The sequence below is a fragment of the Thamnophis elegans genome, chromosome 8, assembly GCF_009769535.1.
Source record: "Thamnophis elegans isolate rThaEle1 chromosome 8, rThaEle1.pri, whole genome shotgun sequence".
NCBI lineage: Eukaryota > Metazoa > Chordata > Lepidosauria > Squamata > Colubridae > Thamnophis > Thamnophis elegans.
Genome location: NC_045548.1, coordinates 29095015 through 29121815, shown reverse-complemented (window position 1 = coordinate 29121815; position 26801 = coordinate 29095015). Strand labels below are relative to the sequence as shown.

Sequence of the window (26801 nt, the reverse complement as noted above, 5' to 3'; positions counted from 1 at the left end):
CTGGTTCCCCAGTACAGAACTTTGGGAAAAGAATATTTTGCCGAATTTAAAATGTGATTGTTTTTCAGTAAAGTAGTAAAACAGAAATAAAGCGGATCGATTTAAATAACATTGGACATTTATTAGATGAATTCGATTTCTTTGATTTATAGTAAGAGATATGCTACTAAAGTTTAATAACTTGACGCTCCTTATTGTTAGTAGCTTTACAGCGTGCGAAGCAAAGTTTTTAATCCAATGACAACGCTCTCCTCGGGATTCCAACATTTCCTCAAAGAACGGAGGAAAGAAATTAGTCACAAGTTTGAATCTGTTCATTAAACTGTTAGCCACATTTCCTGGATGACCTTGACAACAATAATATGTTAAACCTACACGCCGCCGGACTCTCAACGACTTTTCCTCGCAGATTTCACTGCTTATTAGTTTGAGAGTGTCTAGATGCTTCTGTTAGTTGAAACAAAATGTCCAGTTTTGTAACAACTGGACAATAATGAAGGAATTGAGTAGTCAGTTGTTGTTAGTTTTGCAACTGCAGCATTTCTAGATTTGTCTGCAGCATTAAACTTCCAGATTTGGAGGCAACTTGTTGGAGCTGGTTAAGACTGTGGTGCAAGTCATCGGATTTCTTTGACATAAATGATGAATACATCGGCTGCGAAATTTGATCAGCGAACCTTTGGATGACTTGATGTAATCCGAGTTTTCTGCAATTCCTTTTTTTTGGGGGGGGGTCATCTAGCGGTCGTCCGATTTTTTTTATTTTTATTTTTGCATTCCAGACAGAGACCCTAAATAGATTCTACGGGGGAGCCTTTTCCTTCGAGCAAAGCATGCTTAGCTTTCTTCCTTTTCTAACGCACTTTCTCCTTGACATAAAAGCAAAAGTGCCCTAACAGGGACGAGGCAAACTTGTTCTTTAAGAGCAGCGGTCTCCAACCTTGGCCATTTTAAGACTTGTGGACTTCAACTCCCAGAGTTCCTCAGCCAGCTTTGCTGGGAGTTGAAGTCCACAAGTCTTAAAGTGGGCAAGGTTGGAGACCCCTGTTTTAGGGAACTGCAACAATCACTCGTCTCCCAATGTGCGAGAGGGGCAGAACTTGTAAAAGATCTGCGGCCTTTAAAACACGCCGGTCTCCTTCCCCTCACCCTCACCCCCGTATATGGCGGACCTTGAAACCTGCATCAGACAACCGGAAATCCATCTTGGAAGCGACTTCAGGCCCGACCCTTCCCCCCCCCGCGCCTCTTCAATCCGGATGCGAGAGGCGTTGTGGTCGCCTCGGCTCGCTCCTTGTTCTTTCGTGCCGGCCGGGTGACATGGGGAGTTGGCGGCGCTGACGCGGAAGCCGAGACGATACCGGTAGTTTCCCGAGCACTTTGTTCCTTTGCGGCTCTTCCGACTCCTTTGTGGGTCCGTCGTTGGGCAGGTAAGGCCTGCCGGGGGTAAAAAGTGGGGTCGCTCGGCTCCCTTATTCTAGGTGACGAGAAGGGGCGCAGGGGGGAAAAAGGGGGGGGGGAAACAGGGGAGGCCTTGCTGCGCCCGGCTCAGTTAATCCTTCTGGCCCGTCCAGGGCCGCTGGAACAAGACTAATATAGACCCATAAATCAATGTCGTAATTGTACATTTATTAATCACATTCAAACGTACTTGGAAATATATTAAATATATAGAGATGAATATATATTTAAATATGTCCTCCTGTTTTTTCCTTGTCCTAAACATCAACAGCACCTTTCTTTTTCCTCCATTTTTTTGACGTCCTTCCTAAAGATCTACCTATTATTCCACACTGCCTTTGACTTTTAACTCTTCCTTCAAACCTTAATTACACTCAACTAATACGCTGAATTTTCCTCCCCTCTTTTTTTTTGTTCTTCCTTGTTTACTGTCTATTGGGGTGGTAAAATCCAGATTCCATCCCTGCTGCCTGTGAAGTTTTAACATATGCTTTAAATGATCCAATATTGTTTTTCTTTTTAAAAATTTGGTTTTGTAATTTTTTTTTTTAAAAAACCCTCTTCAAGGGCCCCAGAACAGTATACTGGCTGCACCCCTTTCTCCTCAGGCCTGGGCCCATCCGTAATGCCTGGTAAGAAGCCAGGCTAATGATCAAAGGACCTTGGCGGTGAGGAAACCCGCCTTTGGAGGGTTCCTGGTGCTCTGTAAGCTTGGTGGTTTTCTCTCAGACATTTCATTACCAAACTAGGTAACTTCATCGGAGGCACCTGCGAGAAAAAACACCAACCTCAGAGGGCACCAAGGACCCCACAGTCCCAAATGTTTTCTTCTGTGGAGGAGGAGCCACCTGGTGGCTCTGCCTACCTTTGGCTTTCCCTTTCCTGTAGCCCAGTATTAGATTTAACAGATTAACAGAGTTGGAAGGGACTTTGCAGGTCATCTAGTCCAACCCCCTGCCCAAGCAGGAGACCTATATCTGCCTCTACCCAGGATTGAACTCACAACCTCCTGATTATGAGGCAAGAGCTCCACATTCTGAGGAAAGTCTGGAAAGGATTCCCTTTGGGGCCGCAGAGGGATTCTTTCAGTGTGAAGTTTTTGAGGCATGTGCTGCGTTACTCGGTTTGCTTTTCTTACAGGATTGCAGTATGGTTAATCTGTGGTCCTTGTTTTACTCATAGTTTGTTCCACTAATAATCTGCTTCACAGGCTAGGTTGAGTCATAAACCATGGCTGCAGCCAGAGGGGTTGCTGTGCACATTCTGCTAAGTCAAACCCCAAATGGCTTCACTTGACACTAGCATTAGAAATTCATGCTTCCTGAATCTTCTCCTGTCCCCTGGAAGCCGTTCAAATGTTATTCTATCCTGTGGTTTGTGGAGGTGCGCTAGCTGGCCTTTTTTTTTTAAAGCAACCATGTATTTTGATGGTTAAGGCAGACATTAAGCAGGCTTTTGAAGCTAATTTCTACTGTGGATTGTTGATCTCAAACTGTTTTTGCTTACCTTGATCTAAACAATGTGATTTTTCTCTGCCCTGGGATTGCGCTTTGTTTTCTCTGTATTATGCACTGTTCTGCTTTAATAATAAGATTGAACCTTACATACATTCCGAAATTGTATTACTGGTTCTCCATGATAAATGCGCAAGTTAATGTATTCTGTAACCCTGGCTAAATGTTCTTGATATTTACATAGTGTAAAATATGTGGAACCTGTGTATAGTTTGAGAAAGTGGCAGTGTAAAATGTAGGTAGCCTTTTACATAACCCTAGATTGTTATCCCACATATACAGAATCGGGGTGTAGTCAGTTCTACTACACATGTTGCATCAGTTATTCCCAGATTCTTCTTACTTCTCTTAATAAATAGTTTACTATAGTAGTTTTACTATAATATAGTAGTTTTATTTGCTTCAAAGTCTTAATTTTTCCTCCATTCCTTGAATCCTATATTCATATGCCTCACGATTAATTGAAAACAAAATGGGTGAAAGAATACTGCCTTTCAGTTTTTCCTTCTTAGGAAAAAGAATAAGTTGAGAAATATGTGTGTTATATGTATAATGTCTGTGTGATGTACTTAATCATGAAAAGACTTTTCATAGATGCAACTGTCTGATATTAGTTGATTTAGGATCCAAGTCAACTTCTGTCACAACCAAGCAAAGAAGTTTAGAATAAGCTTAAACTGAAAATATGTTACGAAGGCTTAAAATGGAAGACAGTAGATCATTAGAAGCTCTTCTCCTCACCATGATTGGGATACCTCTGACGTTTTTTTTGGGGGGGGGGTTATGAAATGCACATAGATCTTCGTTTCTTGGCATTGAAAGTTTCCAAGTTACAGTAGAAATTTACAGAACATTCAGGGGATGTACATATTTCTTCAATGCATTTGGGACAAATATATTACATCTCTATTTGTTACTGTTTAATGAGTAAGAAAAGTTGTTTATTTCCCCCCAAAACTTATATAATGGCAAAGTTACAGGAATTTTAAAATAATTTCTGGGCCCATAAGTCTTCTTAGAGAATGATGTAAAGCAAAAAACCGTACACTTATGGCCCTGATAATGTTAGATATACAGTAAACCATAACTGTTAGTATGTTAGTTTTTCATGATATGTGTAATTTAATCTTCACTGACATTAGAATATTGTAGGAAAAGCATGATAAAGAATAATATGAACATCAAAGGATGAAATGAGACATATAATCCAGATGTTTTCCAAATATATGTTGCATATCCTAAAATTGCAATGAAACTATTTTTTAATTAGACATCTGTGCTCAAAAGTAGTGGCACTACCACTAATATTTTATTGTTCCTGTGTTTATAGGATATATATAATGCTCTCTTTGGATGTAAATTCATAAGGAATGCATTTTTCACAGATCACTACACTTCTACTGAAGCAGAATTTGCTTACAAAACAATACTTGTGAGTAAACCAAGTCAACATGTTAAGCTTCTAATTTAAAATGTATTTTTCAAGAGTATAGTTATAAACGAATATCCTTTTCTTTCAGAAATGGCAGCACAGAAAAGGAAATCTGTGCTGGTAGAATCCTCTGCTAAGCGGCGGAAATTGAATAAAAGTAATAAATCAGTTTCTACTAGCAAAGAAAGAAAAGTACAGGATGCTAAATGCATATCAAATAAGAAAGCAGTGCCGAAGAAAGAAGTGCCCCAAGTCTCTACCACTACTAACAGGTCAGCTGTCAATAAGTTTATAAATAGAGCTGCTCTGCCATATTCCCAAAATAAGCAAGCACAAAGGAACTCCAAACAGACTTTAAATGAGTTAAAGAAGAAAGCATGTAAAATGGTGTGCATGAAAAGGACATCCTTAACATCTTTAGGTAAATTACGTCCTGCACAAACATCTCTGAAATCTTCCAAACTAAAGCATGCTAATTCTCTGAATCTTTCAAAATCTTCTTCCAAAATCTGTTCTAGGGGGAAGAGAAAATGCAACATTGTCAAAAATAAAACTTCCTATGAAAACAAGAAACCAAATAAATCACCTGTAGATTCTAAAACACGTTCTACTGAAGCTCAGTGTAAAAGACATGCAGCCCGGTGTGGTAAAACAAGTCATAAGAACCTGCATTCGAAATCACGACCAATCAAAGAAAATACCAGAAGAATTACAAAATCTGGAAAATATATTAGTAGTAGTAACTTAGAGGTTCAGAATTCTAAAACCCCTTCTCTTAAAAAAACAGCTTCTCAAAACAGTGAAGCAAGATGGACTAAAACTTCAAGTGAAAAGCCTTGTGATATTGACCACAGAAACATAGGGAAAAAATCAGTGGGCAATGATTCTATTAAAGCTGTCAGAATTAGGCAAGAACAATTACCTGTTAAACAAACTAAAAAAGTACCTGAGAAGGACACAGTGCAGGACCTTTCAAAGTCACAACATGCTGTTTCACATGGACATCAAACTAGAAGATCGCCAAGATTTCAGCAGTCGTCTGATGTTTCTTCAATATCTTTGAGAAGCAGAAAAGTCAAAGAAACACGTGCTTCTGTTACAAAGCAATGTAACCAGATGAAAAAGCTAATGCCGCAACTTAAACCTGAAAAATTGAAACATGTCCACCAGAAACCAGGAAAGTCTGCAGAAGACAATGATCATCAAATTGAAAGAAGAAAAATATCAGATAATAAAAAAAGGGGTTGCTTCTCCCCAAAAAAACATGAAGCGGATTCTGAAATCAGTGATTCAATTATATCTCAAGATAAGCCAAGAGAACTGAGAAATAATTTGGAAAGTAATAAAGAATCAGAAAAGGTTGCCAACACAATTTCCTGTCCTATAAATTCAGCTTGCAGTATAATAAGCAAAGCAAAGTCAAAGCACAAAAATGGAAAAATCGTTGTAAAAGCAGATAGAGTTTTACCAGTACAACCTGTTTGCCAACGAGAGGATGTGGTAAAATCTAAAAAGATTAGCATTCTTGAACTGTGTGAAGAAATTGCAGGTGAGATTGAATCAGACACAGTAGAGGTAAAAAGAATTTCTCCTAATCCTGACTATAGAAAAGAGGAGGAAAAAAATCCAGTGCTTGAATTGCCACAGGACATAGTATTAAATGATGGGAAAACTAACCAGAACTCTCAATGTAAGAGGTTTTTTCCCAGCAAAAAAGGGATGTCTGTCAAATGTACTGTAAATGGCAGACATAGCACAGTGAACAAGAATTCTAAGTGGACCAAAATAAAATTAACTAGGGTCAATCATGTGAGCCATAGTATCTCAAGTACTCCAAAGCTTGATGTTTTAAAATGTAATGATCCTGAAGAACAACAAGCCAGAACTGTAGAAATACACCTTCCAGAAGTTCAAAGGAAATTGTCTCAACACAATGATAGCACAATATGTGAACAGAAGTTAAATAAACCTGATTTTGAAGGAATCCAGATTAAAGATAGAATACTACATGCCAAACAGTCCACTGTACAGAAAATAGAGAATGGTTTGTCTGAGGCAAAACATTGTCCTGGGCCAACAGCAGATAAGGTAATTATTTTGTAATTTTGTGATATAATAGTATGACTTTGTATTTTATTGCGGAATTAGTTTGTTTCATGGGGCAATATGATGTACTTTGAGGATGAGTATAATGCAGTACATTCTGTTTAAAATAACCCATTATCTCTATCATGCATGTATCATTTATAATTTATTACATCATTTATCACACATGCCGTAATAACTTTGCAGCTTGACTATTGCAACATGCCTACAGTGGGGCAAAAAAGTATTTAGTCAGCCACCAATTGTGCAAGTTCTCCCACTTAAAAAGATGAGAGAGGCCTGTAATTGACATCCTAGGTAGACCTCAACTATGAGAGACAAAATGAGAAAACAAATCCAGACAATCACATTGTCTGATTTGGAAAGAATTTTTTTGCAAATTATGGTGGAAAATAAGTATTTGGTCACCTACAAACAAGCAAGATTTCTGGCTCTCATAGACCTGCAACTTCTTCTTTAAAAGGCTCCTTTGTCCTCCACTCATTACCTGTATTAATGGCACCTACTTGAACTTGTTAGCACTATAAAAGACACCTGTCCACAACCTCAAACAGTCACACTCGAAACTCCACTATGGTGAAGACCAAAGAGCTGTCGAAGGACACCAGAAACAAAATTGTAGACCTGCACCAGGCTGGGAAGACTGAATCTGCAATAGGCAAGCAGCTTGGTGTGAAAAAATCAACTGTGGGAGCAATAATTAGAAAATGGAAAACATACAAGACCACTGATAATCTCCCTCGATCTGGGACTCCACACAAGATCTCACCCCGTGGGGTGAAAATGATCACAAGAAGGGTGAGCAAAAATTCCAGAACCACACAAGAGGACCTAGTGAATGACCTGCAGAGAGCTGGGACCAACGTAACAAAGGCTACCATTAGTAACACACTACACCGCCAGGGACTCAGATCCTGCAGTGAAGGTTGAAGGTTTATTGTATTTATATGCTGTCCTATTCCCGAAGGGACTCAGGGCAGCTAACAAACCCAAGGGGGGGGGGTAAAACAAGAAGGGAATACAACAAACAAAGTACAAGAGAATTTAAAAAGATAGTCAACAGTCACACAATTCGAGGGGGGAAGGGAACTTGTCAACCCCAGGCCTGCCGGCACAGCCAGGTTTTAACGGCTTTGCGGAAAGCCTGGAGGGAGGTGAGGGTCCGAATCTCCATGGGGAGTTCGTTCCAAAGGGCCGGAGCAGCCACAGAGAAGACCCTCCTCTGGGTAGTAGCCAGATGACATTGGCCAGTAGATGGAACCCAGAGGAGGCCTAATCTGGGGGATCTAATGGGCCTTTGGGAGGTAATTGGCAGCAGGCGGTCTCAAGTACCCAGGTCCAATACCATGAAGGGCTTTATAAGTGACGACTAGCACCTTGAAGCGTATCCGGAGACCAATAGGTAGCCAGTGCAGCTCGCAGAGGATAGGTGTAACGTGGGTGTACCGAGGTGCACCCACAATCGCTCGCGCGGCTGCATTCTGGACGAGCTGAAGTCTCCAAATGCTCTTCAAGGGCTGCCCCATGTAGAGCGCATTGCAGTAGTCCAGTCTTGAGGTCTAGACATGCCAGATGTGTCCCCCTGCTTAAGCCAGTACATGTCCGGGCCCACCTGAAGTTTGCTAGAGAGCATTTGGATGATCCAGAAGAGGATTGGGAGAATGTCATATGGTCAGATGAAACCAAAGTAGAACTGTTTGGTAGAAACACAACACGTCGTGTTTGGAGGAGAGAGAATTCTGAGTTGCATCCAAAGAATACCATACCTACTGTGAAGCACGGGGGTGGCAACATCATGCTTTGGGGCTGTCTCTCTGCAAAGGGACCAGGACGACTGATCTGTGTACAGGAAAGAATGAATGGGGCCATGTATCGTGAGATTTTGAGTGCAAACCTTCCATCAGCAAGAGCATTGAAGATGTAACGTGGCTGGGTCTTTCAGCAGGACAATGATCCCAAACACACCGCCCGGGCAACAATGGAGTGGCTTCGTAAGAAGCATTTCAAGGTCCTGGAGGGGCCTAGCCAGTCTCCAGATCTCAACCCCATAGAAAACCTTTGGAGGGAGTTGAAAGTCTGTGTTGCCCAGCGACAGCCCCAAAACATCACTGTTCTAGAGGAGATCTGCATGGAGGAATGGGCCAACATATCAGCAACAGTGTGTGCCAACCTTGTGAAGACCTAAAGACAACGCTTGACCTCTGTCATTGCCAACAAAGGATATATAACACAGTATTGAGATGAACTTTTGATATTGACCAAATACTTATTTTCCACCATAATTTGCAAAAAAAATATTTCCAAATCAGACAATGTGATTGTTTGGATTTGTCTTCTTATTTTGTCTCTCATAGTTGAGGTCTACCTATGATGTCAATTACAGGCCTCTCTCATCTTTTTAAGTGGGAAAACTTGCACAATTTGTGGCTGACTAAATACTTTTTTGCCCCACTGTATATGGGGCTGAACTTGGAGACCACCCGGAAGTTTCAAATGATCCAGAATAAAGTGGCATAAGCAATGATGGGCATTCTTGGTATGCCCATGTAACACCTCTGCTTCGTGAACTATACTGGTTGCATCCAGTGCAATTGGCTGGCTTCTGGGTGTGATTCAAGGTGCCGGCTGCTATCTATAAAACCTTACATGGCATCAGGACTCATTATTTGAGGGACTGCCTGTCTCTCATTGTATCTGTTTGACCACTTTCATCTTACAGGGTTGGCATACTTTGGGTTCCTTCAGTTAATTTGTATCATTGAGTGGGACCCTGGAAGAGTGCCTTTTCTGTGACAGTGCTTGGCTGTGGAAGATCCAGATCCCCCCCCCCAAATTCTACTGATGTTCAGAAAAGCGGTGAAGACTTGGCTCTTCACCCAAGCTTTTGGCAAGGGAGAGTGAGACCTCTCACCTGACTCCATCTGATCTGTCACGAACAGGGTAGCACTAAGAGGCAATACATTACTAAAAACTAACTGTAAAAAGATGGTTTGAAATATTTTGTCCACATTTTTTCATATAGGTAACTGAGCATCATGGGAAAGACAGTTAAGTTCAACACAATATAAGTTGACTTATCTTTTAGATTTGAGAGATTTTCTTTGCTAGTTCATTGGGAACTAGAGGTATCTCTGAAATAGAGTTTGTGCATGTACTACACAGTTATTTACTATACCTCTTGAAGCCATAGATAGGTGGTATATGCAAACATAGCTATATCTCAGTATGATTTGCTAAGTTTATAGGGTACTTTAAAGGATGGAAAGTTTCTAATGTTAACATGTTTTCTGCAACTTCTTAAAGCAGCTGCATTTTTTTCAGAGCCTGTTTAGATGCCCATTGCAGTGCTGTGCCATTTTAGGGAAAGGGACATTTAGTTTACATTCAAATATATGTTCCTGAATGCTTCAAAGCACCTTTTTGCTTTGAATCAGAGCTCTGCACAACCCTAAGATTCCTTGAAGATTGAAAGTATTGTTTAGAATTTCTAAATTCTTTATACATTTGCACAAAGAAAACTGGTTAATATTCTCATGAGATAAATTACCTCTAGCCCAGCTATTGCAGAAGTCCTTATAATTTATTGCATCTCAATAATTTAATTATGCAAACATGGTAGAAGTTTCTTAAAGTGAGCAGGAAGAAAAATTTAAATTTTTGAATTGGTAAGATCTGTTGTATGTTTGAATAAATGACTCTTGTATATCTATATCTATATCTTTAGAGTTTCAATTTAGTGTTCGCTACACATCCAGAAAATACTTCAGTGAAAATAATTTCAGAACAAGAATCAGTAGTGAAGCAAATGAAAAGAGAGACAACAGAAATCAAACCTCAAGGTAAACGTCAAATTATATCTCATATTAAAGCATATTTAATTATAGATAAAATAATTTATAGTTTAAATTCAAATTTATGTGTTATGATATATTTAAAAAACTATCTGATCAAATAATCATGGAACTTGGAAGGAAGCAAGGGTAATCAGATGCAACTTTATTTCCATTAATAGGCTAACCTGTGCTTAGAGGATTGCTAATAGTATACCATAGATGTTAGCCTCTGTTTTGCTGCTTGCTTTTCGGCTGCCATTGAAACGGGGAGGGGGGGCATGGTATTTGGGTGTGGGAATTATTCTTTGCAGGAGGGCTGTTAATTGGGGGTTGTTCTCATCATCTACTGCGCATGTGGCAAGGAGAGGAGTTTTCTGCCAAGGCCAACTGTCTGGCATACCAACCTGATGATGATTTTTGAACATGTCAGCTGTGGAGATATTGGATTGGACTATGGGCTGGGGTTACCAAGGGGAGGGGAATGGGTCATGTATTGATATCTATGCTTGTGCGCGCTTTTGCTCAGATCCAGCTTTGCTTAGCTTCTATTTAATTATAACCAGTAAAAGTACTCTTAATTCTGCAAAATGAAGTTGAGTGGTTTCTTTCTTGGTTATTAAGTGAAGCAGCCCTGGCAATAAGGCTTATCATAAAAATGGCAAAATGAGGCTACTTATAGCTTTTTTTGAACTGATCTTACCATTGGCAAATTAAATTTAACTGATTTGCTAATATATTGACCAATGTATGCATAACTGTAAGCCAAAATTTGTTTTTTCATGATATTTTCAATATTTTGTAATATGTCATAATGAATTAGATTCATAACAACACAAAGGGCAAAATGTAACAAACTATATCATTGATCAACTTGATGTATGAACTCAACATTACTGCAGACAGGCAAAGTAATCACTACTTGTTGAATCAATTCTTGGGGTTTTTTTTTCTTATAGCATCAAGAACAAAACAGATCAGAAAAACTAAATAGGAATAAGATGGCATTCTAGATTTAGACCCAGTGACTCTAATATAATACAGGCATTAAATTGCTGCTGGAAGTAATGCATAGTTACATGATTTATAAACTAGTAAAAACATGGTGCTGCTTCACTCTCCCCAGTCAAAACTGAAATACTGAGGGTTTTTTTTTTTCTTAAATGAAACCATCTTATTGGTTTGGCTTTCACAACTGCTATCAGTTGGGCTTTGTTGAGCTATGGGGTTTAGTGCCATGGTCTAGACAACAGCCTAGTCAGTCCCTGCACAGTTGCTGTGGTCTACGTAGCAGTCCATCTTGCTCCTAAAAATGCCAGCTTCTAGTTGTCAATGAAACTAAGGAAATCTGTTGCCTAGATCACATTCATTAAACCCTGAAGCCCAATATTGCCCTTTTTTATACACTTTGTGTATACAATATAAGACAAATATAATCTGTTATATTAAAGATACTTCATAATTCATAATCTATTCAACCTTTGTAGGTCTAAATTACATGAAGTGTGTGTCTTTCATTATATGTGTGTATGAGTTCATAGTATGCATTCTTAGCTAATATAAAACTGAAGGAGAACTTGCTTAAAGATAATTATCCCCCCAAGTAGTCTTTATTATATATTCATTGATAAATATGAAGTAATATGGAGTACTTGGTTGTCTTTGAGTTTGGTTGTTTGATTACAGATGTTTCAAACAAACATCCAAGTTCAGGAACATCAAGGACTCCAAGTTTAACCCTGAGCTACATATATTCTCCTCTAATGCAGTAACATATTGATTTATCGATAGATCCAGTTGGTAAACAGTTGGTTCAGACTCCTGCTAATAAAACCTCTGAGATAAATGAGAGCAGGTACAGTATTTTTAAAAATTATTTTATATTTTCTTATATTTTATGCTGCAATCTTTTACAAGTTTGTTTTAAATTTGCCAGTCAGTTGTTAAGAAATATCTAAGTATTATCAACTCAGACTTAACATTCTTTCTTTAATATTCCCTTTCCTAAGGATATAACCTGAGCTCAACTGGCCAAATAATCAGACACCTTGATCTTAGGCTGGTCTTGATAAAGGCAGATTTCTGTGAAATGAGATGTGTGGGTGAAGAAGCACACAGACCTGGCACCTCTGGTTGGGTAGAATTAGGGATATGGCCCTGAATGAGCTCTGGGTTGCATATCCTACAGCTGCCAAGATTCAGAAGAAAGGCTAACTGCAATTTTAGAGAGAGTCTAATGGGCCCAGTAGCACTGCACTGTAGATAATGGTTGCAAAGGATGATAAATGTGACTGTGGGTCTCTTCCCAGTTGCTGATCCTGAGCACTCCCCTGTTTGTTAGAGGAGTCAAGAGAGATGAAACGGGGGGGGGGGGGAGGGACCTAGTATAACAGTGCTACAATACCAAAACATAGTACAGCCCTGTAATGGTTCTCAACATGGGCATAAACCCATGTTGAGAATCAGACACTGACTGGCAAAATGTGAATACTTCTGTATTTAATGGCATCTGGACTGTCTGCAGATGTTTTGAGTGCTGCTATGCAGAAGCTCTGTTTGTACTAAAAGGAGTTGTTTCAGTAAGTTCTGGGAGGAAAATCATCAAATCACAGGGTCACCTGTCACAGTGAAGTGTCACTATACTATTGCTACTTAGTTGTATAACCATCAAGGCCAAGATAGGGATACTATTAAAATCTTGAACACAAGCAGATACAAGATTAAGTCTGGTAAGAAAAGATGTTGCTTGTTAGTTAGTAAGTTCTAGGAACTTAAGTTCCAGTGATTGTGCTTTCCCTGCAGGAGCAGATCTATGGTTAGGGGATCCTCTTGGATTTGCAGATCCTGCTGGAGAAGCAGGCAGAAGCCCTGGTAGGAAGACAGTGTACCAGTTACAGCCCTAACTGAGCTGGAAAAACTTAGATATTGTAACTTCTACTCTAGTTGTTGTGAGATTTACACTATTACAATGCATCATATACTTGTTGTCTTTCAAGATAATCTCCAAGATGCATCAGATTGTGGCAGCCAGGATATTAGAAAGAGATACCTATGTTGTAGCCACACCAATGTTGGCTGCCCATAGCTTCCAAGCTCGGTTCAGACAGTTAATTATTACCGAAAAGCCCTACACAGTACAACTCCAATCATATCAGAAGTCACTTTAACCAGTATGAGTCTTCCTGTCTTGTATAGTTGTACAGGAGGGGATCCATCCCACTGAACATAAAGACGGGTTGACTAGGATGCAGGACTGTTCCACAGTAGCTCTTGCCCTTGAAAGTACTTTGCCCCCAGATAACTGTCTGTCTGTAAAACTTCAGACTCTTCAGAAGACATCGAAATCATTACTTTTTAAACAGAAATTTAATAGCTAGCCATTTTCTTTGTGTAACTGTCAGTAATATGAGTTAATGGATTTATGCTGTTTTTATTGTTAGGGGCTCAACATTTGTACATTGCCTGACTCTTTTGAGAAGGCAGTATTAAAATGAAATAAGCAAACATTCAATAGAGACTTTTAAAAGGCTGTGACTTTTGCACCTAATAGATAAGGAGAGTTTCTGCATGTTTTTGTTTTGTTGCTGTGATTATCACTTTGAAAGCATTTGCTCTATATATCCTACTTTTTGATACTAAAATGAAGCAGGAACAGAATTGTTGTTCAAATAGGAAGTCTTCCCTTTATCCTGAAGAAAAAAGAAGGCATAGTTCCAACTTCCATCTTAAAGATATCTAAGTAAAATACAGGTAGTCTTTGACTTAGAACCATAACTGAGCCTGAAATTTCTGTTGTTAAGTGAGACATTTGTTAAATGAGTTTTGCCCTATTTTATGACCTTTCTTGCCACAGTTGCTAAGTGAATCACTACAGTCGATAAATTAGTAACCCGGATGTTAAATGAATCTGGCTTCCGCTCTGACTTCACTTGTCAGAAGATCACAAAATGTGATCCGTTGACCTGGGGACACAGCAACGGTCATAAATATGAACCAGTTGCCAAGCAGCTGAATTTTGATTACATGGTCATGGGGATGCTGCAAAGGTCGTAACTGAAAAATGGTCAGAAATCACTTTTTTCAGTGCCATTTTAACTTTGAACGGGCACTAAACGAATTGTTGTAAGTCAAGGACTAGCTGTAATTGCTTCCATTTATGAAATAAGGATTGAGGATGGAGTATGTGGAGGTAGTCTGTTTTTCCTTTTGCTAGGAAATACCATCATGCAAACACCACATCTCAACAGATTAGGTTCACTTTAAAAAAAAAATTAAAACCCAGCATGATAAGACATGAAGATCTTAAATAAAATCTTATTCTTTGTGGACAATCAAGCTGATATGTGCAGCCTTTGTTTTTCAGATCAGAAAGGGATTGGCCTATTCCTTTACAAACTTTGCTTGCTTTAAAATGTGAGAAACATTTTTTTGACAGAAGCGTAGCTAAATTATTTGATTGCCATTCTTCCAGGAGTTTAAGGTGTCTTGTATTGCACTCTGTTCTACTTAGATTTAATATTAATTCAGTTCAATTGTATGGAAGAGAGATACATTTTTATTATAATACATACATAAACAGTAACTTTTGTGAATTATTTTTATGCATAAAGGGCATCTGTGCCAAAGATTCCATTAACAACAAAATGTGATGGCTTTCTTACATCTGAAGAACATATTCAAAAATTAAAAGAAGCTGCAAAAGATGGCGATAAGCAGCTAATCATAGTAAGTATTTGTGGATAGCAAGTTACTGGTTGTTACTTTAAAACAATTATTCAATGTCTGTCAGGCTTTTATAAGTTAATAAAGTATAATATGTTAATGAAGTAGAAAAATATTCTTTCTCTTATTGTGTAAGTAGAAAAATGGGTTAAATCTAATTTAAAGGTTTCTTGTAATAGTATACGGTAATTTTCCATTCATTGTAGTGAAGAAATGTATTATATGTATTTGATGTACAGCAGATATGGCCATCCAGTATCTTGGACTGAAGGCTAAACCATAAAATATGGTTGCTGAAATTGGGTATGTTTAGTTTAATGAAAAGAAGGACTAGGGGTGACATGATAGCTTTGTTCCGATATCTACAATTGAGCCCAAAAATTATGTTGCTAGGTGAGAAGTTTGTTAAGCGAGTTTTGCCCTATTTTATGACCTTTCTTGCCATATTTGTTGTGAATCACTGCAGTTGTTAAATTAATAATACCATTGGTAAGTGAATATAGCTTTTCAATTGATTTGGCTTGTCAGAAAGTCACAAAAGGTGATCACGTGACCCTGAGATCAACTATCATAAATATGAACCAGTTGTCAAACATCCAAATGTAAATCACATGACCTTGGGGATAGTGCAGTGGTCATAACTGTGAAAAATGGTCTTATGTCACTTTTTTTAGTGCTGTTGTAAATTTGAACGGTCACTAAACAAAGTGTTGTAAGTCAAGGACTACCTGTATTGATTTCCTAGTTCTCGGTTCCCCAGTTCTTGATTTCCCTGGACTAACAAAAAATAATAGGAAAATGTGCTATTTTACCATACACATTTTAATTAACAGGAAAGATCATGTATAACCCTAAAAATATTGCCATGACCCAAGTTTGCTTCAAATCCCAACAAATGTATTTTGAATGCTCTTCATAGTTGCTATCCTTGATATTGAAAGTACTTTGTATATTTTAATGACATGGGTTTGCAGCTATTTATGTTCCATAAATTGTATTATTTGGTTAGGAAAGTTTCACAAGCTATATTTTAACTTTTAATATATAGGATGCAGGACAAAAACGGTTTGGAGCTATTTCCTGTAATATTTGTGGAATGCTCTATACAGCTTCAAATCCTGAGGATGAAACCCAGCATCTGTTCTTTCATAACCAGTTTATAAGTGCAGTAAAATATGTGGTAAGAATATTTTTTCTTTGCTCCGCTCCAAAGCATAAAATATTTTATATAGCATCTCCAAAATTATACTTAAAACAGCAGCAAATCCACTTAGAAATATTTTATTTGTTAGTTTAAATAAAATAATGAAACATGCTTGTTCACATTTCTCCTAACTAATTCTTCCGTGAGTAAATATTATATCACCTCTAAGTTACTTAATACTGTCTGTACTGTATAGTGCTTTGGATTCAATTCAAATCCAAAAAGGTATCCAGAGCACTTAGAAATCTGCCTGTCACCCTTTCCAGGAATCACATGTCAGATGCAGAAGGCATCCTTTGAAGCATTTTTGGAATCAAATCAAAAGCAATCTACAGCCCTATTGCACATGCATTATTTTATGCTTTCACATAGGCAGTGGAAATAATATTGCCCATAGTGGTATTTTAGTATAAAATTTTGTTTGGCTAGTAGAAAATAATTAGCATTTAATTGCGCAATTTATTTTTAAAAACCATATTTCATATAAGATTGTTGAACTGACCTTTTTCCCCCCCCAGCAATTTATGTTAGCAATAGCAATAGCAGTTAGACTTATATACCGCTTCATAGGGCTTTCAGCCCTCTCTAAGCAGTTTACAGAGTCAGCATATCACCCCCACAGTCTGGGTCCTCATTTCACCCACCTTGGAAGGATGGAAGGCTGAGTCAACCTTGAGCTGGTGAGATTAGAACTGCTGAACTGCAGATAACAGTCAGCTGAAGTGGCCTGCAGTACTGCACCCTAACCACTGCGCCACCTCGGCTCTTAATATTCAGAGTACTAGAACTCTATTTTCTTTATCATATGTGTTACCTTCCATAACTTGTATTTATATTGATAAGACCTCCAGGATAATTGAACTGAACTCCCCCAACTGCTTCCAAAGTCTACCACACAAATACAAACTTGTTCAAATCTAGCTGCTGATTTAATGATTTACAAAAGCTTTTACTAGTTTCATGACCTTATTGACCTTCCTATAAACTATTGCCTACCTATGGAAGAAATACATTACTAAAGCTCTGGAGAGCAGGACTTTTAAAGCATCTGGAAAAGCAGTGGTGGTGGGATAGTAAAAAAATGAATAATTGAATGATCAGAGCTTAAGGTAAAATTTGAACATCAGTTTTTTAACCTCTTACTTATTTTTGTTAGGCTGGAATTCAAAATAGAAAACCCAGAAGCTAGAATACAAGTTGCTTCTTCTATATTAGCCTATATTAATGTTTCATTACAGTCCAAATATATGCATTTTTTTATTGGTATTTGTTTCCAGCTAAAACTGGATTTTTTGAAACATCATAACCAAACTGGGTGGATTTATGGAAAATAAGTTAAATCTTTTATGTGATATAATTTTTTGTCCTTGTATATCACAAATAATAATTTAAACTAAGAGTAAAATTATGTTTCAAAAAACGTCAATTCTCAAATAATTATTGTTGCAGCCATTTATTTATTTTAGTTTAATTAATGTTTATGTCTTAAAATTATTCTCAACAAATACAATATTTTAAACACCATAAAAAATCAATTCAAGGTGCTCATATAATTTTTCCTTATTAAAACATCTGTGAATTAAATTTCTGTAGCTGCCATTGCAGATGTATTTGACATGAACAGTTCTTTCTTTTCTTTTTTAAAGTTTTTTTAATTAATTGAATAAAACAAAAGAAAAAGAATACATAAAATTATAGATCAATTATGGAGGGATGATGTGGCCATTGCTTTGGAATAAATTACCACTGGAACTAAATTAAATCCTTCTATATTACCCTCTAAGTCTAAGAGAAGGCTATAATCATATTTGACTTCTATTGTCTGAGTTTTTAATGTATAATATTTGTTTTTAATGATAGCTTTATTATTATAATATTTTTGTAAATTAGCTAAAGCCATTAAATGAGTGGATAGCGTAGATGTGGATATATATTTTCTAAATAAATAAAATAAATGCTAGAAAAGTATCATCCAACTAACCTTTTTCAGGTGTTAAAATAATATTTTGGGACTCTAAAATTAAGATGACTTGCTTTATGAATAGGTGGCTTAGAAATCTGATGAAATGAAATGATCAAATGTAATTGTTATCACAAGTGATACCAGAAAGATCTTTATTTGAATTATTGTGTTAGCCTCAAAAGATCAGGAAGTGAAGTTCCAATTAAACTGATTTATTACTAATCATGCCTATGCACAAGAATCTATACATCTAGTTAACACTATCTTGGCATTAAATAAGGGTCAACAGAATTCAAAAGGAGTTGCACTTAATCTGTTTGTGACCACATAAAGAAACTCTAAGCTAATTCCCCTTTTGGCCCCGTCCCCAGGTTCTGCCTCTTCTCCTACAAATTGATAGTATCATTTCGGCCTCTTTTCTTGGGTGAATGTTATAACAGTATGTAACAGTATGTAGTTATATACATATAAACAGTGTGTATATAAGTGTCAGTGGAATATAGTTAATTGTTTAATTTTTAGTGAGCTTTCTTTTTCTCTCCCCCCTTTTTAAAATGAACATAGGTTAGACTTTTGAATTTATTAGCCTACTTATGGTACTTTTCTTTAAACTTCCTATAAATACTGCTTTAGGCAGCCATTGCAAACAACATAAACTATAATTTATGGATAAAATTAAGTCTTAATAGACTTAAGTGGCTTTTTGTTTTGTTTTTTCATGCAGGTACTGATCATTTATCACCATCAGTGTGGATCTGAAGAAGAGTTAATTACCTCATTTTTGAGTATGTTTAACTTCAGATACACACAGCATAGCAACTGTCCCTTTTAGGGTATTAGAAGGTAGCTATTTGTTTATAGTCTCATTTTTGTGACTATTAGTTCTAATTAGTGACACAAATGATTTCATCTTTTGAACCACTGAACCACTGCATGCCATTCAGTTCACTGAAAACCTCCTGGAGGTCTGTTGCATGCCACTTATCAAAATGTACACATATTTGTGGAGGTAACTGTGTTAAAGAAATGCTATAATTGTACATATATATAAATATATAAAACATACATAAATGTACATATATACATATTCCTACTTGCACATACAAGCTCTGGACTGATTTTGGGGAAATTTGCTGAATGAACAAAATATTATTTTAGTGGAAAAGACTAGGGCTGCCCAATGCTTCATGTTTGAATCCAACAAAGTGCTGTATCGGCATCTCTCTACAACTCTTGAAAGCAGCGGCCTTTTCCTAGGATTATGTAACAGATATGGAGGGCATGTATTATGTTTGAACTCCTACGTATCTAGAACCAACTTTTGTCCAAAGTGTCACTCAGCCCTAAAAGAGTTGTAAAGTGCAAAATATTTTCATAGTTTTCTGTGGAAGCTTTTGAATTACACAAGCTATATTTATGGACAAGTATAACTCCATCAAGTCAGGAGTTTTGTTTGCTAAGCAAGGGTGAATTATTTAACACAAGCTAAAAGTATAATTGTAAACAATGTATTAAAGTTTTGTGTTTAGCTGAGCACTGTCTTTTCCTTTTTAGGGGTGGAAAAAAGAGAGAATTTTGTCTGAGTATCCTGATGGTAAGATTATAATGGTCCTTCCTGATGATCCCAAATATGCACTGAGAAAGGTAAGTGAAATGTCTTGAATTGTATTTTGTTTAATGGACAGGAAAAGGCTTTGCTACACTTTTTACAGTGGTTTGTTATTGTTAAGAATGTGCTAATAAACACCTGCAAATAAATTTTTTGATCACTGACGTTGCCAAATATATACAGGACTTTCCACGTTTTGATTATTTTAGCTATATTAACAAGAGACTGGCATGACAAGATGTTGGTAGAATATATGAATTTAATTTTCAGTTAAAAGATCATAGGGAGAAATAAACCATCTTCCCTAGAATATTTAAATAGAATTGTTTGCATGACATGACAAGTTTAGTAGCAGAAACAAACCAATGTGTCTTAAACTGCAATGTGGGAGAGATTGACAGCTTACTTGTGTACTATATCACTGCAATGCAAAATATCAGAAAATTTTGGCTAGAACAAACTTAGTGTCTCTATGATTATATTAAGCTTGTTTATACAACTTTACTATAATTTGAATTCTAGTTCTATTACATTCAAGTATACATTATACATTTTAAAGTTTTGTTTCACTATTGCAGTTTTGTTTTTCTATTATGCATATTTTCTGTGTGTGGGTAGATGTGTTAAATATATTTTCCTTCCCCAAATAGGTAAAATTTGATATAAATTACATACCCAAACACTAAATCTGTACCTATATATATTGAGTTTTGAACAATTATGAAAAAATACTTTTGTTTTTTAAATGTTTTCTGTTAGAGTGCATATTTTGTTCTTTTTAAAAAATATATGATTTTGAATATATTGGTTCTAAGACTTTTTATGTTGTTTATTTGGCAGGTTGATGAGATCAGAGAGATGGTTGATAATGATCTGGGATTCCAACAAGCTCCTCTAACATGTTCCAGAACTAAGACACTATTATTTATTTCTAATGATAAAAAAGTAATTGGCTGCTTAATTGCAGAATATATTCAATGGGTGAGTAAACTGTGGATAACTATTGTCCTGTTTGTTACATTTTTCTTAGAAAGTTTGTATATTTTTATTTAAAATGTGGAACCTCTGAGAATATTTCCGGTGAAAAATTAATAATTAAAATAAGGACATTTCTGTTTATAACTTAAAATGGGAAAAATGGATGGAGATAGAATGTAAAAATAAATACCAATTCTTAAGGTAGCAGTTATTGTAGTGACCACCTGAAATACATATAAGAGACGTCTTCTCATCTGTTAGGCTTCAATTTGAAAATTGCAGTGCAGCACTTGGTTGCAGAAAATACAGCAATCCAAGTTCTATACTAGTCAGTTGTGTTTTAATTCTTAGTGCTACTTCTAAATCTCTCAAATACTGGTGCAAAATTCATTATGATTTGAAGATGGCTGCAAAGAGAATCAAGTTTTTTCTGCCTTGTAATCCTTGTGCTGATTTTTCCTGCCATACTTTTTCATCCATTGGAGGAAGGACTCTCAGCAGGTCTGCATTTTGAGCTATTTGCTTGTGTGATGACTGTAAAAAGCTATTTCTTATATGGGAGAGGGGATGTGTAAAGTTCCTCAACCATCTGTTGGATAAGGAAGTGGCATGTGGATTTTCCCATAATTCTAGCCATCTTTTTTGTTTCAAATAGCAAGGCTACTGAAGATTTTAAAAAATTGTAGAACTATAGAACTATTCCAAGAAGTGTAGTCATCTTCACTAGGTGAAGTGTGAGGTGTGACACAATGAACTGTAGCTGCACTAGCTGGTCAGTTGGTATTTCCTTCTTGGGCAGCTGACATAAATCATGTGTATAAAATTCATTTTATATTGTAATGACCACTTTGTGTGGGGCTATTTAGCAAATATGACTGGATGTAAATACCATATTTGGAAAAGAGATAGTTAAAATAGGAATTAGTTATTACAAATACATTAATATTAAGATCAATCATAAATAATGCTAACTACTGTTGTTATTGTTTCCCAAGGGGTATAGAGTTATTGAAGAAAAGATTCCAGATATTAGTTCAGAAAATGATAAGCTCACTTTTGAAAGGCAAAAGGCCTGGTGCTGCTCAACAACTCCTGAGCCAGCCATCTGTGGTATTAGTCGCATTTGGGTGTTCAGCATGATGCGACGGAAAAAAATTGCTTCTCGGATGTTAGAATGTTTGAGGTAAGGACCTTTTGTATTAACGATTTACAGAGGCACCTACGTTACATTGAAAAAGGACAGGATTGCTCACATGGCATTTTAAATTTTCTGACACCCTCCCTGCTGTTGCCCCTGACTGTTATAACTCTAAATAAGATACAGTCTGTATTCAACTTTTACTTTTATCTTAGAGTAGTAAAATACCTCATATACTGTTTAATCAATTGGCAGTAAACCAATCCAAGTAAGAATTGTTAAATTGTTCATAACTTGTTCTTTGGAAACTTTTAATTATGAGAGCAGATGTGACTATTTCAGAGGTGTGATCATTTTAAGAGGAAGACAAGATTAGTTAGCATTTGAATACTGGCTTTTGAGAAGTATTAAAAGACATTGTATTTGGGGCAGTATTTTTATGTTTGTTAACTCCTTGATTCATCAGTATTATTTGCTCAGTAGGAAAGTATATGTTTTTAAAAAGTTTCTTTGCCAGTTTTATTTTGTCACAGTGATTTTTTTTTATCTTGTCTTTAATCAGAAACAATTTTATATATGGCTCATATTTAAGTAAAGAAGAAATTGCTTTTTCTGACCCTACCCCGGATGGAAAATTGTTTGCAACACGGTATTTTGGTACTAGTCAATTTTTGGTATATAATTTTCTCAGTGGACAACAGCCTCAAAGTGGTAACCTTTATTAAAAAAAGTAATGAGAAATCATTAACTCTGTTGCTTAATGTTGACCAACAGATTTGGACTTTTATTAGCAGTGAACTCAGGTGTAGTAACAACCAAAAAGATGATGGTTGTATTTTATTAAAACTGTAAATAGCACAGAAGTAGAATAATTTTAATATTTTTATAAAAAAATATTATCTCTAGTACACTAGCCATGTTTACATGCAGCAAATAATTTGTTCATAGTGGACTGTCAATTAGTGCAAGAACTATGGTCGCCATTTAAGTATATTTTGAAGTTCACAATGTAATGGTATACCTAAGGCAAGGAGAAAGTCAGTCTGTATTTGGTAAAGGTGTGAATCTGAGAATCCCCGTAGAAATTTAGACTGATAATTTCCATAGCTGTTTAGAGGTGTGAAAGTATTCTGTATTCAAGATCAGTAAAAAGTAGGGTCTAATCAGTGTATATAATTGGCTCACTATATTATGTTGAATGGAAATAATTTTAAAAAAAGATACTAGCTTCTTTTGAAAAGTATGCCTCCAACTATACTTTAGCAATAGCAAATTGGGTATATACTTTAATTTGTGGACTTCACGATACTTTAGCCTAAACCCCTCTTTATTTCAGAGGGTGTATATAATGAAAAACTACTGTGGCCTTCTTGACATGTATATAATGTAGATTTTAAAAATAAAACATTTGATAACTTTTAAATAATCTACTAATGATAAATGTATTTAAGCAATGTCTTTGATATTATTGACTATTAAAAGTTGATTGAAACACTGGTCTGGTGTAATAATGATTTTGGGTTGTTAACAGTTGCAGCATTTACATTTTGGTGATCACAAGCAGGTACCATATTTTTCAGACTATAAGACGCACCAAGGTTTTGAAGAGACAAATTAAAAAAAAGTAGGTAGGTAGAGGGATAGAGAGGGAGAGAAAGAGAGAAATACAGTAGGTATACAATACAATGCAGTAGCAGAGTTGGAAGAGACCTTGGAGGTCTTCTAATCCAACCCCCTGCCTAAGCAGGAAACCTTATACCGTTTCAGACAAATGGCTATCCAGCATCTTCTTAAAGACTTCTGTTGTCGGGGCATTCACAACTTCTGGAGGCAAGCTGTTCCACTGATTAATTGTTCTATCAGGAAATTTCTCCTCAGTTCTAAGTTGCTTTTCTCCTTGATTAGTTTCCACCCATTGCTTCTTGTTCTACCCTCAGGTTCCTTGGAGAATAGTTTGACTCCCTCTTCTTTGTGGCAACCCCTGAGATATTGGAACACTATCATGTCTCCCCTAGTCCTTCTTTCTATTAAACTAGACATATCCAGTTCTTGAAACCGTTCATATGTTTTAGACTCCAGTCCCCTAATCATTTTGTTGCTCTTCTCTGCACTCTTTCTAGAGTCTCCACATCTTTTCTACATCGTGGCGACCAGAACTGAATGCAGTATTCCAAGTATGGCCTTAATAAGCCATTATAACATCGTATTAACACTTCACGTCATCTTGATTCTATCCCTCTGTTTATATAACCTAGAACTGTGTTGGCTTTTTTGGCAGCTGCTGCGCACTGCTGGCTCATATTTAAATGGTTGTCCACTAGGACTCCAAGATCCCTTTCAGAGTTATTACTGTTGAGCAAGGTACCACCTATACTGTACCTGTGCATTTCATTTTTGTTGCCTAAATGTAGAACCTTACTCGTTTCACCATTGAATTTCATTTTATTAGATAGTGCCCAATGTTCAAGTTTGTCAAGATCCTTCTGTATCTTGAGCCTATCTTCTGGAGTGTTGGCTATTCCTGCCAGCTTGGTGTCATCTGCAAATTTGATGAGTTCCCTATTTATTCCCTCATCCAAATAATTGATGAAGATGTTGAAGAGTACTGGGCCCAAAACAGAGCTGTGGGGTACTCCACTGCATACTTCCTTGCATGAAGATGCAGTTCCATTGAGGAAACATGTTAAGTGCGGTTGGTCAGCCAGTTACAAATCCATCTGGTGGTGAACCCACATTCTTCTATTTTATCTAGTAGTAGGTTATGGTCTACCTTATCAAATGCCTTACTGAAGTCCAAGTAAACTATATCGACGGCATTCCTCTGGTCCACTAATTTTGTCACATTATCAAAGAATGCAATAAGATTAGTCTGGCATGATCTGTTTATGACAAACCTATGTTGGCTTTTGGCTATTACTTTGTTTGCTTCAAGGTGTTCGCTAATTCGTTGCTTGATTATCTTTTCCAGAATCTTTCCTGGTATTGAGGTCAGGCTGATAGGTCTGTAGTTTCCTGGATCTTTTTTTCCCTTTTTTTGAAGATGGGAACCACATCAGCTCTTTTCCAGTCCTCTGGCAGTTCCCCAGTGCTCCAGGATCTCTGAAAGATATAGTTCAGTGGTTCTGAGATCTCGTCTGCCAGTTCCTTCAGAACCCTGGGGGATGTAATCCATCCAGTCCTGGTGATTTGAACTCGTCTAGGGTAGACAGGTGCTCACTTACCATTTTCTTCCCTATTTCAATTTGTGTTCCTAATCTGATTTTTGTGGTGCTGTTTTTGATAGGTTGGACTGTTTTATCCCTTTGTGTAAAGACAGATGCAAAAAATGAGTTGAATAGTTCTGCTTTCTCCCTGTTGCTTGTCACCTTCTTGCCACTTTCTCCCAGCAATGAACCAATTGTTTCATTAACTTTTTTCTTGTTTTTAACATCTTGGAAGAAGCTTTTTTTGTTATTTTTTACTTTTGTGGCAAGCCTGTCTTCATTGTGAGCCTTAGCTTTCCTCACTTCATCTTTACATGCTTGGGCTGTTTGCTGATATTCTGTCTTAGTTATGTCCCCCCCTTTCCACTTTTTATACTTATCTTTTTTGTCTTTCAATTTGTCAGAGAGTTCTTTATGCAGCCATGCTGGTTTCTTTTGGGAGCTATTACTTTTCTTCTTCATTGGTATTGTGCTAGACTGGGCTTTTGCAATCTTATTTTTCAAAATTTCCCAAGCTTCTTGAGTTGTTTTCCCCTTAACGATTCTCATCTATGGAATTTTTCCCAAGCTCTAAGTTTATTGAAATTAGCTCTCTTAAAGTCCAAGCCTCTCGTTTCACTTTGTTCTATTATTTGTGTTTGTATAATGTTGAATTCCAATATTGCATGATCACTTACACCCAGGGTTCCTGTGGCTTCAACACCTTGTATCATTTCCTCTCTGTTAGTGAGAATTAAGTCCAATATGGCTGATCCCTTGTTCCCTTCTCTACTTTTTGGGAAACAAAGTTGTCTGCTAGGTTTGTTAGGAACCTGTTGGATCTTCCACTTGGTGCAGAGTTTGTTTTCCAGTTGATGTCAGGGTTGTTAAAATCTCCCATTACTATTGTGGTGTGCTTCCTATATACCTCAGTTATCTGACTAGCAAAAAGTTCATCTACTTCCTCTGCTTGGTTGGGTGGCCTGCAGTATAGACCTATGGCAATGTCATTTCCCCCTCAACCTTGCATTCAAGATAGTTCTCATCATTATTGTGCTCTATTACTGTAGAGAGGTAATTATTTATTATATATAGTGCAACTCCACCTCCTCTTTTAGGGAGCTAGGGAGAGAGTGAGGGTAGGGAGGGAGGGAGAGAGTGAGAGTAGTTAGGTAGTTAGGTAGATAAAGGGGGGGAGAGAGAGAGGGTAGGTAGGGGGGAGAGAGAGTGTGTGTAGGTAGGTAGAGGGCTAGAGAAATGATAGAGAAATACAGTAGATAGGTAGGGAGAGAGCGAGAGTAGGAAGATTAGTAGGTAGAGGAATAGAGAGAGAGAGAAATACAGTAGATAGGGAGAGAGAGAGTGGGTAGGTAGGGAGAGATATGTATATACAGTAGGTAGGTAGGTAGAGAGAGTAGGTAGGTAGGTAGATGTTTCTAGGTGTATTTATCCATGTGCTGAAGAAGGAAGTCGCTGACAATCTGCAGCACCTAAGACTTTGTTTCTGCTGGCACAGCACTTGATCAATGTAATTCTCATGAATCAGTTAAAGAGCTTTCCGAAAAGAAAAGAAAAAGTTTTCGCACTCTGCAAACCTCCCCAAAATGGTCCGTTTTTCACGAAAAAGGCCCCTTTCCCCCCCAAAAAGGTATGAATAGCCTT

General features: G+C 37.1%; 1 protein-coding gene across 4 annotated transcripts; it reads left to right on the top strand.

The window, feature by feature from the left end:
• Positions 1-1081: 1081 nt before the first annotated feature.
• On the top strand, positions 1082-23539 carry ESCO1 (establishment of sister chromatid cohesion N-acetyltransferase 1). Of its 4 annotated transcripts, XM_032222885.1 has the most exons (12): positions 1088-1430; positions 4306-4407; positions 4496-4679; positions 4926-6495; positions 10238-10352; positions 12135-12198; positions 14954-15068; positions 16114-16245; positions 19787-19876; positions 20682-20822; positions 21815-22002; positions 22520-23539. In XM_032222885.1, the coding sequence occupies exons 3-12, from the start codon at positions 4498-4500 to the stop codon at positions 22680-22682; spliced, it is 2760 nt and encodes a 919-aa protein (XP_032078776.1). In that variant the 5' UTR covers positions 1088-1430; positions 4306-4407; positions 4496-4497; the 3' UTR covers positions 22683-23539. The 4 variants fall into 4 exon arrangements, with proteins under 4 accessions (XP_032078777.1, XP_032078775.1, XP_032078774.1 ...); XM_032222884.1 differs by having other exon boundaries at positions 1087-1430; positions 4361-4407; positions 4496-6495; XM_032222883.1 differs by having other exon boundaries at positions 1087-1430; positions 4496-6495.
• Positions 23540-26801: the final 3262 nt, after the last annotated feature.

Excerpts from the sequence above, each read along its gene's own strand:
- ESCO1 (XM_032222884.1), top strand. The coding sequence starts at position 4,498 with ATGGCAGCACAGAAAAGGAAATCTGTGCTGGTAGAATCCTCTGCTAAG. Across the intron at positions 19,877-20,681 it reads CCAAATATGCACTGAGAAAG|GTTGATGAGATCAGAGAGAT; the intron begins GTAAGTGAAATG and ends TTTATTTGGCAG. Across the intron at positions 22,003-22,519 it reads CGGATGTTAGAATGTTTGAG|AAACAATTTTATATATGGCT; the intron begins GTAAGGACCTTT and ends GTCTTTAATCAG.